This window comes from Rhamphochromis sp. 'chilingali' (assembly GCF_963969265.1).
Source record: "Rhamphochromis sp. 'chilingali' genome assembly, chromosome: 18".
Lineage (NCBI taxonomy): Eukaryota > Metazoa > Chordata > Actinopteri > Cichliformes > Cichlidae > Rhamphochromis > Rhamphochromis sp. 'chilingali'.
Genome location: NC_137945.1, coordinates 21,451,554 through 21,464,076, shown reverse-complemented (window position 1 = coordinate 21,464,076; position 12,523 = coordinate 21,451,554). Strand labels below are relative to the sequence as shown.

At 43.0% G+C, this 12,523-nt stretch overlaps 1 protein-coding gene across 1 annotated transcript; it reads left to right on the top strand.

Annotated features, from left to right (window-relative positions):
• The first annotated feature begins 207 nt into the window (after positions 1-207).
• On the top strand, positions 208-12,198 carry dap (death-associated protein). The gene is made up of 4 exons (XM_080864767.1): positions 208-415; positions 1,301-1,397; positions 7,178-7,220; positions 10,304-12,198. Exons 1-4 carry the CDS (start codon positions 361-363, stop codon positions 10,421-10,423), a joined length of 315 nt encoding a protein of 104 aa, XP_080720893.1. The 5' UTR covers positions 208-360; the 3' UTR covers positions 10,424-12,198.
• The last annotated feature ends 325 nt before the right edge of the window (positions 12,199-12,523 follow it).

The window sequence follows — 12,523 nt, the reverse complement described above, 5'->3', positions numbered from 1 at the left end:
ATGTGCGGTGCTTTACTGATAGCTTTGCTTTCGTAACTGGCATTTCTTGCTCAAATAAATCAGACATACATTACCGGAAATAATAATAATAATAATAATAATAATAATAATAATAATCTGGTAAATCTTTTAACAACCCGAATACCTTAGTTGAGATTTTTACGACTGACGTCACCGCGCTTTTTACGGCTCCGCACGACGTCACCACGCATCTCTTCCAAACAATGCTCAGGAAAAAGCCACGTTGACGATCCAGACTTGAGTGTAGTCCACATTTTCAGGCAGAATAAAGCGGGAAAGGCTTTAAAATTGAGGCTCAGCTCGGTTTCCGCAGCAGACCCCCACATCTGAGCAGGCAGCATGTCATCGCCGCCGAAGGAGAAAATCGAAACCAAAGGCGGTCATCTCCCTGCAGGTAAAGCTCCCTGTGCTGTGGTGCTGGGGGTGGGTTTTTTTTAAGCCTGTTATGAATCTGAAGGCCTTTTGTTTGTGCAATGTCTCAGATCAAAAAAAGGAGAGAAAAGATCACATGATGGTGATGATTAATACTTATGCAACCCTTACACTGGCAGATGCCTTAGACTATAAATCGTCTGTGGTGTCCAGATTGCGTTTAGAATAATTTGCCGTAATTGTCTTTCGCACATTCCCCTACTTCCTGATTTGCGTGGGCTCTTGCAACATCACATTGCTGACATTGTAGCGATTGGTGAGGATCGCCGGCCCTTTAGAAAGGTTTTAGTTTCATTGTTGCCGCTAATAGCTGCTCAATGGCGGGCGGTGACGTGGAGGCCATGGGCTCGAGGCTTCAGCCATGTAGGCTGCACAGAAACGGGAAAAGGTGTACGTGGACATAAGCAGTAGCAGGCAGGGCAGTGGGCCACAGCAGCTGCAGGACTGATAACACAGTAAGATAACCAGTGCACCTCGCACCCAACCTGTTATCAGCGGGAAGCTCACAACACACTCATTAACTTGTAGTGTGTGAGGCTGTCCGAGATCAAGGACAACCACAGAACAGTCGTCCAGCAACTGCTACAACCGACCTCTGTGCAAGTCACAGACATGATTATGTCAGCATGTAACAAAATTCTTAAAATTCATTTATTTTTGCTTCTTCAAACCCTGGCTATAAAGTCAAAAGGCCCAAGTCACCTAACTCTCCAAACACAACTAAAGTGGCTTTTTTAATCTATTTAAATTTCCTGTTTTGATAGTGAGACCTTGGACAAATTCTTTCAGCTGATCTGGCAAATCACTGCATACGTGTTCTGTCTCTCTGTGTGTGGGTGTGCTCCAGTAAAGGCAGGCGGTATGAGGATAGTGCAGAAGCACCAGCCAACTCCTGCTCCAGAACCACCGCAGAAAGATGACAGCGAGGAGTACATCAGCAGCAGGTAACGCGCTCGCTTTAGAGAAAGACCCGAGCAGTCGAGCCATCGCTCGGGTAGAGGGATCTCTTGAGGTGACTGTAAACCACAGAAAGTCAATCAAAGGACCATCGAAACCACCACAAAAGACCTACAAAGAGACGGAAATGGCAGAAGATATGTGCGACGTAGCCACAGTGACGCATAACTATCAAAGCGGCAGGCAAAACAAATACAGAGATGAAATGACTGCACAGATATGCAAAAACTAAGCATTGTGCAGGCAAAATGAAAGATGAAAGTGCATGATAAGACACTAAAGGGCTGCACGGGGATTCAAGATGAAACTAATGTGCAGTGTTTCAGTGGTGAAAGGCTTTGTCATATCATGTGTTTTTTGTGGGGGTTTTTTAATAAAACCTAAGTACACACATATCTGTTAGTCTGTGTGCAGCCTTTAACTGTGGTGATTTGTAAATTGCTAATCACAAACACGCTCTGCAAATTGCCAACCAAGGCATTTAGCGGCTTTCGCTTTTCCGTAAGGCTGTACTGTAGGCAGTTCCGCGGCAGACTTTTCATGTGTTGTCGCCAGCTAATTCAGTAAACAACATAATTACTGCATAATTACAGCATTAACTCGAACAGCCTATTCAGCAGTCGCTATTGTTTTGCCATAAACAGGCACGGTTTTAATGTTTTACATCACGCTGGCTCTGTTTGCGAGAGACAATAATTGTTCCGTCTCCGCATTAGCATGTTCGTCTTTTGTTGCTTGAATTGCATTGCTTGTGCTGAGGTCTCTCCGCTCTGCAACGGCGTCGTTGCAAGTTGCTCCTTATTTTCCGGGTAGCTGCGTGTGTCTGTCTTTGAATCTGTGCTTGTACACTCTCCTACATCTCCTCAATATTCACAAGGGTACGTCAGCTGTGTGCGTATCAGCACAGGTGGCATATTCTCACCACATATCTGTGTGTGTGCGTGTGTGTGTTAATAAGAGGTGGTAAATGGGAAGTGACAGGCAGTGCACAGCAGTGAGCAGGGTTCAAGAACATTGCCAACTGTCAGGAAATTTTCTGTGCACAACTTTCCACACGTACGCACACTAAATGACATATTGCATGGTCTTCATCTGCAAAGCTGGTTGGTTGAGTCTTTTCCTGTAATTCAAAGCAGGACTAGCATCAAGCCTGTCAGCACCAGTAAGTCATTTCCTGTTGCCGTCTTCTCTTTTCTGCCAAGATGACGGGTGGTAATAATAGAGAGGGCATTAAAGTTTAAAAATTGAGGCCAAGTATTTATCGCAAGTACAAAAAAGCACGCGGACTGCACTTTATACATGTTGTAGATGGTGATCGGCGCTATTCCAGCCTAACAACTATGTACTTCCTTAGTTTGTCATGTTGTTTGAGAGTATATAAAAACAAACTGCTTGTCACCGGTGCAGTACAAAGGATCCTTTACGATTCTTTATCCAGTCCTATTTGCATCATCTCCTTGCATCGCATCATGACTTTAGGACTTGCACAGTTAGAAATACACAAACAACAATATCTGGAATCTGCAGGCAAATATCTGGAATTTGCCTGCAGAGCTTACAGTGTAGAAAGATCACATCTTTTTGCACTAATTAGGAAAATGGAGCATTTTCTTCACCCTGCCCTGCCTGCTCTCGTCTTTTTTAAGTGCAGGTGCACGTTCTTCGTTGTGATCTAAAGATTACCTGTCAGCACATCTACAAAAAGAGAGGCAGAGTAAGTGCACTCACTAAATACAATCAGTGCAGCTCTTGGTCACACGCACTTCTGTCAGTCCCTCTTTGTGTCACGCTGATGGACGTCTAGCAGGTGGCTACTGGGTAAATTTTGTATTAGTTGCAGCCAGTGGAGCGTTTTAGTCGGGGGAACACCTGCCTCTCCCAATCTAGCTGAGATGGACAGATGAAGCAAGGAAAGAAATAGGTGGCTGGGATTATGGAGAGGAGAGGATTAGGATAGGAGGGGATTATTATTGTATGGTAAGGGGTGCTGTGGCAGTATGAAGATAGGAAAAAGGACAGGTAAGAGATGGAGAAGGGGTGGAACGAGTGGAAAAAGGCCAGAAAGGGGAAGCAAAAGCTGGCCTCCGAGCTGGAGCTTCCTGCTCCATAATCGTGTGAAAGTTGTTCTCGTAAGCCATCAGGAACCACTATGTAAAACATTCAGGTACAGTGTGATGTACATTACAAGAGTAAGAGAAGCAGAGAAGTTTAATAGGGGTGGAAAAAGTGCCACTTGGTGCGTTACGAACTTCTTGCACATCTTTTGGATGGGACTCTCAGCTGAATGTCTATAAACTACATACAAGGAGGAAAGTCGGCTTTGCGTCGGCTGCACTACGGGTTGTGGTGAGAGGGGGATATGTTCCAGAGACTCGGAAAAAGATCGACTCAGTCGCTGCACACATACACTGTATGCAGGAGCTGTGGTGAGACGTGCAGTAGGTTGACAGCTCATGGTGAAAAGTTGAGAGGAGAGAGAGGGAGATAAGGGGGAAGAGGAGGGAAGATGGGCAACAGGCATTAGTTTCTATGGCAACCAGCACCTCGCCCACGGCAACAAACTTCCTGCTCTGCTGAAGCAGAGAGAGAAATGGGTGGGGTAGAAGTAGCAGTGGCTTTAATGCTTAAAAAATAAAAAGGTTAAAGAAAAACGTCACACAGATGGATTATTGCACATTTGACTTAACAGTTGAGATTTCTGACTCTCCGTCACTCTTTTCCTCCCCTGTTCCTCTCTCTATTTCCTCTAACTCTTCCCCTCTCCTGGCACTAAGCCTCCCCAAGATCCCACGCAGCTCTCTACTGCCCCCTGCAGACTCATCCTGCCTGTGAACGCGGCCACATTCCTCCTGCGCACAGAAAACCAAAAAAGAGGTCTTTGTCACTTTTGATTTCTCCTTCTCTCTGCCCTCCTGTCGTTCCTCTTCCCCGTGCAGATAGAGTAGATTACAAAGGTGTCAGTAGTCTAATCTGAAGGATAATGCTTTTGTGCGGGATCTAGATCAAGGTATCAGGGCTTGCCATGGTGTGGTTTTACTAATCTCTGATTAATAAGTCTTAAACTGAATGACTGTTATCTGTTTATCAAGTGTGACTAAAACCTGTCATTAGTGTTTGTCTGCAGCTGGTGATTATGCAGTGGCTGCAGACAGCTTGCAAATTACAGGGAAAATCGGAACCCTTGGCCCTGCAGTGAGGAGATCCGAGGCTGGGAGAGGCATTTGTTGGCACGGTTTAGGTCTGCTTGTTCCATTAGAGGGGAGAGTTGCTTAAAATCAATACAGAGCTGTTGCCTGTGATCACCTTTATGCTCTGATGCAACATGTCTATCTGGAAGGGAGTAGTCTCTTCCAGAATGGCAACACTCCCTTTCACAGGGCACCAAGGGTCAGCGCGTGGTTTGATCGTGGTTTTTCCCGACTCGGAATTGACATTTGGGTGGGTTGCATGACTTCGGATGTAAGCACAGTTGGCGCACTTACAGGAAAGGCGATGAGTCTGCATTGCCTGTTATTTATGACCATTTGATTAAAATATACGTTGTGCATGAGAAAATCAAACCAATATTAACAATTTTAATGAATTATCTTAGAATTTGGCTAAAGCCTCTTTGAGTTGGTCCAAAAAACAAAACAAAAAAGCTGAAGTAATCTGACTTGTATGGTGTTGCCTTAACAGTCACCAGACTGGAGAAGACCTCCGCCGTCATCAAATGAAAGAATATCGTTTGGTAAAACATGTCCCATCACCAGAAAACGAGTGCCGAGGTGGATTTAAACTGTTCTGGTAGCAACATATTGGCCAAGGATCTAGGAAAAAAGCCACATTCCAGACGTGAGCGTACTCCCAAGGAGAAAAAAAACAAAGTTTTGTGTGTTTAGCCAGTTGAGCAAAAAGCTTATTTTTCTTTGAGTCCGATCAAAAACAAAACTCTTAAGACCTGAAGGAGCCAAATGCTTGACTGTTTTACAGCTTAACCCCCCACCACCACTCCCAGTTTGTCTAGACATGTCTTATCTGTCTGCTCTCTGTTGTTATGATGCCCTGATGCCAGGAGCAAGAGACACCCTTTGGCTCTGTTTGCGAGAGACAATAATTGCTCCTTAATTCTATGCACTGACCTTTCTCTTAAATCTATTTTTTAAATAGCTCTCACTTTATTGTCTGTTGTATAATATTTCAGGATTTCACCTCAAAGTGCACATTGGAGAGGGACACTCAGTACAATAGAGACAGCTCAGCATGAGTCCACACTGTGTCACTATATGAATACATATCCAACTGAGCATTGCTATTCACTTCAACCCAAGTGTTGCATCTGACTGTCGCTTCAGATGAGCCAGAAGGGCTAAAACAACTCCTGTGCATATGTTACATGTTTTTATTTCTACGTCTATAAATAGAGTTAACATCCAGGATAAACTGTTTGAGATGATCTTCTGAAAAGCACTTTTTCATCTTCACTTGCTGATTTACCCTCTACCTGCTCCCCAGCTAGCCTTAAAAAAAACCTAACTAACTTGGTGTTGATTAGAATAAGGAACACTTGCGGTGCTAATGTGCTACGTTTTCACTTAATTGAATTGCTAATAGAGAACCTCTCAACCTCGCTTTTTGACAAGTGGCTAGCATGGCGTAATCAATGATATTCGACGTATCTAGGCGTTAATGTAATACCGAGGTGTGAATTTTCTCATTAAGATGAGTGCCTAGATGTAGATCGGTAAATCCGATGTTTCACAGATGTGTTGGAAATCTGCAACTGTTAATTGGAAAAGTTGTGCGCGAATCATAAAAAAAAAAAAAAAATTTTAAATAGAAAGGAGCAGATGGGTTGAAAATGTTTGTATTTTGACTGCTGAGGCTGCAGTTTGAAGTGTGTGTCCAAAACTTTTCATCTTTTTTCAATCTAAATTAGGCCGGTAATGAGGTAAGCTGTAAGCTGGACATGCTTGCTGCTATAGTTAATGTCCTTAAGTGGAGTTTTGAAGGTGGCTAACTTGACTGCACTTTTAGCCAGAGGGGTGACTATGCCGTAAAATTAGACGGCACTCGTTTGTCATGTCAAGGTCGATACTTACCTCGGGTTCCGCATTCCTCCTCCTCATCTTTTTCTCTGCCTCCATCCCTTCCCTCCATGTCTGAGTGAGCGCTCGCCTGCCTCTCTCCTTCATCCTCTTTTACTCTCCTCTAACAGTTTGTTATTATATAGGTATTTCACTCCCTGGGTCTCTCTGTCCTCTTTCTCCTCCTCCTTCTACAGTACTTTACCCCTCATCGCCTTTCTTTCCTCCCTGTCCTCACTTTTCTCTGTTCTCCTTTTTCTCCTCCTCCCTAAATCTTTTTTCTTCATCTTCATCACCAGGCTTCACTTTAGCTCTCTTTCTCTTTCAGGGGTTTAGTTTTCTTACTCCCTCCTCCCTTCCCCTCTTCCTTTCCATTAGAAGCTGTGAGCCTCAGTGTTTGGCCAGAATGAATGGGAGCTATTTAAGCTGCTGGCAGGTCCATCCGGGGTGTGTGTGTGTGTGTGTGTGTGTGTGTGTGTGTGTGTGTGTGTGTGTGTGTGTGTGTGTGTAGGTAGGTAAGTGGGTGGGTAGGTGTTGTAGGTTTTTGGCACCTTTGGGATGTTCCTTATTTATTTGATGTAGGCAAACTTATGTAAATGTTGGCATAAACTATATGCAGACAGCTGTGCTATTGACCTGTTTTTAAAAAAAATCCTTTCTAATTTCTCTTTTCTGTCTCCTTTGTGTTTTTTTCTTTAAAGTCCACCGAGGGCCCCTGTGATTGTGTCTGGAGTGGTTACAAAGGTAAGACACACATTAATACAGACCACCAGTGGTGTTGAAATAAGCATTATAATGTGGTTTATATCTGGGACAGGGGTTCTACAGGGACCATAGAGGCTCAGCAGAACAAGACAGAGAGATGGGAGAAAAAGCAGGGGAGGGAAAGAAAATCGAGAAAATACTGGTGCCAAATGAGATGAGGGAAAAGTGGCTTATCTGTAATTTATGAATCTGGTTTAATAAAATGCGGTGCCACCGTGCAGCACCAAAACCTTCTGCAAAAAAGACCACAGAGTTGAAGCTGCTTCTCTGACACACGCCCAATCAAAACTGGAAATTGCAAGCTGCACATTGACTAGTAGTTCACTTTACTGCAAAATGCTGGGTATTAACCACATATGGCTTTAACTGCATCAGTGCCAGAGTCTGTTTAGGCTTTTACAGCCTTGACCTGCTGCTTTGAAAAGCAGGTGAAGGCTGTGAATAGCTGTTTGTGTTTAATTCTTTTGACTGTATGTGTGCGTGTGTCTGTGTGAAAAGTGTCCTTGACTGGCTGGATGGCTTCGTTCCCCGCTTTGTGTGTGTGTGTCAGACCAGGCAGATTGTTTGCGGAAGATTGCAGTGATATCAGAAGGTGGCAGGCATCCCATTTATCCCCCGATCCTCCTGTAGCCTTCCCATTTGCCCCTATCACTGCCATCAAGCCCAGAGGCTAGCAGTGCACAAAGCCTCAGAAAAGCCTTTTAAGAGTTAAGTGAAACACTTCAGTGTGTGTGTGGTCTCCAGGGAGTTCCCCCCCCCCCCCCCTTTTTTTTTAGCCTACAAAAAAATATGCCTTCTGGCTATGTACCTTCAATTTTTCATTCAGTAGCTGAATGTGTTTCTAAAATGCATTTTTTTTTATAATAGAACTATTACCAGGAAGTAAAGCATCTAAAGAATGACTAGCTGAAGAAGAAAGTAGAAAAAAAGGAAGAAATACCATTACAGGTCGAGCAATTATTAAACGCCCAGAGTAAGTTTTTTTTCAGACTTTGTTTCTTCTTCTTACCTGTAATCAGATCACACCACAAAGTCTTTTTCTGTACACACATCCCCCCCCCCCCGAAAACTGTCAAAAGTCCTGAAACATAAGGTTTACACCAATAATTCCAATAATTTAGTAGCTTCCAGAACCAACTTTAGCAAGAAAACCTTGAAATAATGGTTTTCTGACTGACCATCAGTCTCTGAAATCATTGTTGAAGAACTTTGCTTCTGGTCTTTGACATCTGCAGGCATTCAGTTGTGCACAGCTCTCTTAAGATCATGATGAGGCCTGGACCTCCTTGGGTCATTGCATCACCTTGATTTTTTCTTTTTCAGTCATTCTGTTGTAGATTTGCACCTGTGCATGACCCAGTTTTGACCTTCAGCTTTTGGACAGATGGCCTCACATCAGACTCTAGAATGTACTCTGTGTACTTCAGTATACAGAGATGTTTATAGGTGACCCAGTGACTGCAAGGTGACCACGTCATATGGCTCCAAAACAAGCCCAAATCATCACCCCTCCAAATGATCACTGTGCTTGATAGTTGGCATGAAGGGTTCGCACTGATATGCTTTGTTTGGTTATCATGAGATGTGGTGCCATGCATTATGGCCAAAAATCTCCACTTTGATCTCTCAGTCTAAAGGACATTGTTCCTCCAACATGAGAACAGGCCTTTTGGGCTTGATGATGTTTATTACAGACATTTTAATCTTTAATTCGATTAAATATCTGAAAATAGGCTACATTTTTGTTGATTGTTGGCATTGTCATTTTAAGAGATGCCAGTCGCCCTCACTTCTTTTCACAGCGTGTTGCAATAAGACAGTTAATTTGTTATATTCCCTCCTATACCTCTGCAGTAGGACAGAGGTATTCGTGGAAAAAGCTTTGAGCTTCAGAAGAGAGTGAAGGGTAATTGGAGGTTAATATCATCCACATCCCCTCGAGTCAACTCTGGAATTTTCTTTAAATAAAAGAAGTACACACATGCACACTTTGTGCGCCCACCTACACACAAACACCAGCTTGCTGGAAAACCAGTGCACAGCCACACGTGCAGTGAAAAAAAAAAAGCCCAACACATTAAGCAGAACGGATTAGGGTCAGGCGAGGATGGGGTGGGTGAGTAAAGTTCAGCAAGAAGCTCAGAAAGACAGGCTGTGTTTGTTTGCAGAAGGTTGATTAAAAGGGTTATATAAGTCCGTCCATGTGGACATCCTAAGAAATGAGGCTGTCAAGGAACCATGTCTGTTATTTATATGATGGCGTAACACTCACATATGGTAACATCTGGATGAACGAGAAGGCATCAGCAAATTGCCAGCTTAAATGAACGCAAAGATTTCAGATGGAAGAATTCAAATGGCCAGTAATCCAGTCAGTCACGCACACAGCAGTGGACTGTATGTGCTTTTCATTCTTACTTTGAGCGCTTAGTTTTACAGCTTTAATTGAGCTCACCAGCCACCATCAACCTATATAACTGTACAGTATATAAAATCTCCTATTCACACTCATGCCTGTGTGCAAGTGCAGTTTTATTGCTCAGAGAGCAAAGCACAAAGAGAAGGCAACAGCAGATGGAGCAGGTAGAAGAAACGGGACAAACTGAGCGAGAAACGAAACGCTGGCAGAGATAGAGAAGTAAGGAGTGAGGATAACAACAAAAGGAGGACGAAATCCAACTGTGATTCTCCCCTAAGTTGCTGATTAAAATTCTGTGACTTGATCCGATTTAGAGGAACCAAGGCTATTTATGTGCATTTTTCTTGGAATAATAGATTAAACCTGGAGAGCAGATGAGTGCTCCATACTGTACCTGTCATGCATCTTCAGGGGGATCAGTGGGAAAGGATTTAAGGGTCCACATACTGTATTATTTCACGCAGGGATAAAGTACACAAACCTGGTTATGAACAGAGTTCTATACACACACATACATTTTTTCAGTCTTCTTTAGATTGTATATGTTGTTTTATCCTTACACTACTAGCCTTGTGGCTTAGCTTTTCTTTTTAGTTCAACTTTGTCCTCATTTGCTGTTTATTATTTACCGTTTTATGTTTAGGGTGATAAGGACTTCACCCCAGCTGCTGCCCAGGTGGCCCACAACAAGCCCCTGCCTGGTGTCCCCAAGCTTCCCCCTGCCCAGCACATCAACCAGCACATCCACCAACCCCGCAAGTGAGCCAGGCACCAATCTACAACCAAGCCACCAAGCTACTAACTCCACCAGCCGGCCTTCCAAATGGAACAGATAGGATGAAGACGGTTCCCCACCAGGCACAGATCTCCTCTAAATAAAAAGAGTAATCATACATTTTGAGAAATTAGTCAGTAACGAGACACCTGAAGTCAGTAACGCTTCAGTGCAAGTCCCACTTTTAATACCACTGCTGCATTGGTGCCGCTCTAGTAGCTTTGCACTCTCCTTTTGAAGGATTATTTTCCACTTGAATAAGTCTTAAGGTGATGTAAACCGGTGAAGTCTTCTTGAATTGTTCTCTTCTCAAAAAAAAAAAAAAATCAAGTATAAACAGAGAAACCGATCTCAGATCTGAGTCTGTTTGGGGAACTTTGACAGCATCCAGTTAATCACAGCAACCTATCAATCAGCCTATTTAACCCAACCAAGCCCATGATAGGATCCTTTGATCTTCACAAAAGAACCAATCAACAAGTCAGGAGGTGGATCCCTGTTTATCAACCCTCCAAACCAAAAAAAAACCTCACAGAAAGCAGCTTTTGAGTGTATAATTCAGCAGCTTTGACAAGAGAAAGTACGACTAGCAAATTACATGACAGCAATAACCAATCGTTAGCGCATTAGTGCTTAATTGCATTCCATTTGACCTTGTCAACATATTATACATTAATGGTAGAAATGTCTAAAAGAATAAGCGATGTAATGTTTGATTGGCCTTCATTTGAAATTTTTGAATATATTTAAATATTACAGAAATGTTTGCTGTAGTGATGCCATTACCCAAGAAGCTTTTTGCTTATGCTTGATGTCATCAGTCAAAATGCTGACGAAGCTTCTGAGCCACAGTCGAACCTGTTGAGCTTTTATCACCGTTTCCTCCCAGTGTGACCGTTCTTACCTTTATTTAACAGAAAGGAGCCCCTCACAGTTGTTATCAGCCTCAGCTGTATCGGTATTTATCGTTTCCCACAAACGTAACCTGTTCACAGTAAAACTCTACCATCGGTGCCTCGTCGCTGAGATTTTGAGGATGCGCAGGCTCATCGGTCTCATGTTTATTTGTTGCAGAATGAAAGTGCAGCGAAATATGTAATGAAACTTAAAGAGTAGCACCGGCTGCGGGATGCTCTGTGACTGCATTAACATTAGCCCAGATATCACAAGGGACTTAATTACAAGGAGAACAAAGCATTACAGAGAAGCAGTCGAGCAAAGTGCGAGGCATTAAACTGTCAGATGAAGGTGAAAATGGGAACATTAAAGGAGAACAGCACAGGTGTAACAAAAAAGAGCAGTTTCTACATTCCATACAAAAAGCGTCGAAGCAAAGACATTTCAACCACGCGACTGTTTATCGGCGTACGACGAAGATGCAGCGCGTTTGTCGTTACATGGCTCAACGCGTGTCAGAAATGTGTACAACCTCCCGAAACTCCAGATTGGGTTTCCCGAGAGTGATATGCTTTAATACACACAGACACACACAAACACACAACACCCTTTTCCTTAAAACCCACTTGCGCTCTAGTGTTATTTGTTGCAACACTAATGTTCAGGTTTCCAGGAAAGAAACAAAGAAAATGATGTTGCCAAGAAGAAGAAGTGATTTCCTCTGTTAATTTAATTCAATTTCAATTTTTTTTTTCTTCTCAGTATTTTTTCTTGAATTGTTCAAATTGTAAAAAGTAATTGAGTGGACTTAGGCATTAGGTATGGTTGTCATAGTAAATAAAGATATAGACTATCTTGAAAAACAACTTTTCAGTTTGTCTTTATTTAAACATATTTGTGAATGATGGGGACAGGGGGAAAAATAAACCTTTGTGGGAAATGATCTAATATTTTGCACTCTGAAAAAGTTCAGACTAGTCCCACTTGATGGATTGTGTGGATTGCGTGCTGTACCCCACCTAGAGCATTTGGGCGTCCCATGGTGAATTAGCACCATGTACTGAGGGATTAGGGCTCAGGTGGTGTTTTGAAATGAGACCGAAGCATCTCTCCAAGAGCTATCTGCTGTTTTCCCTTCATCACACAAGCACACACACACACTGTGCACCAGGTGTTAGTGCATGTAATCCA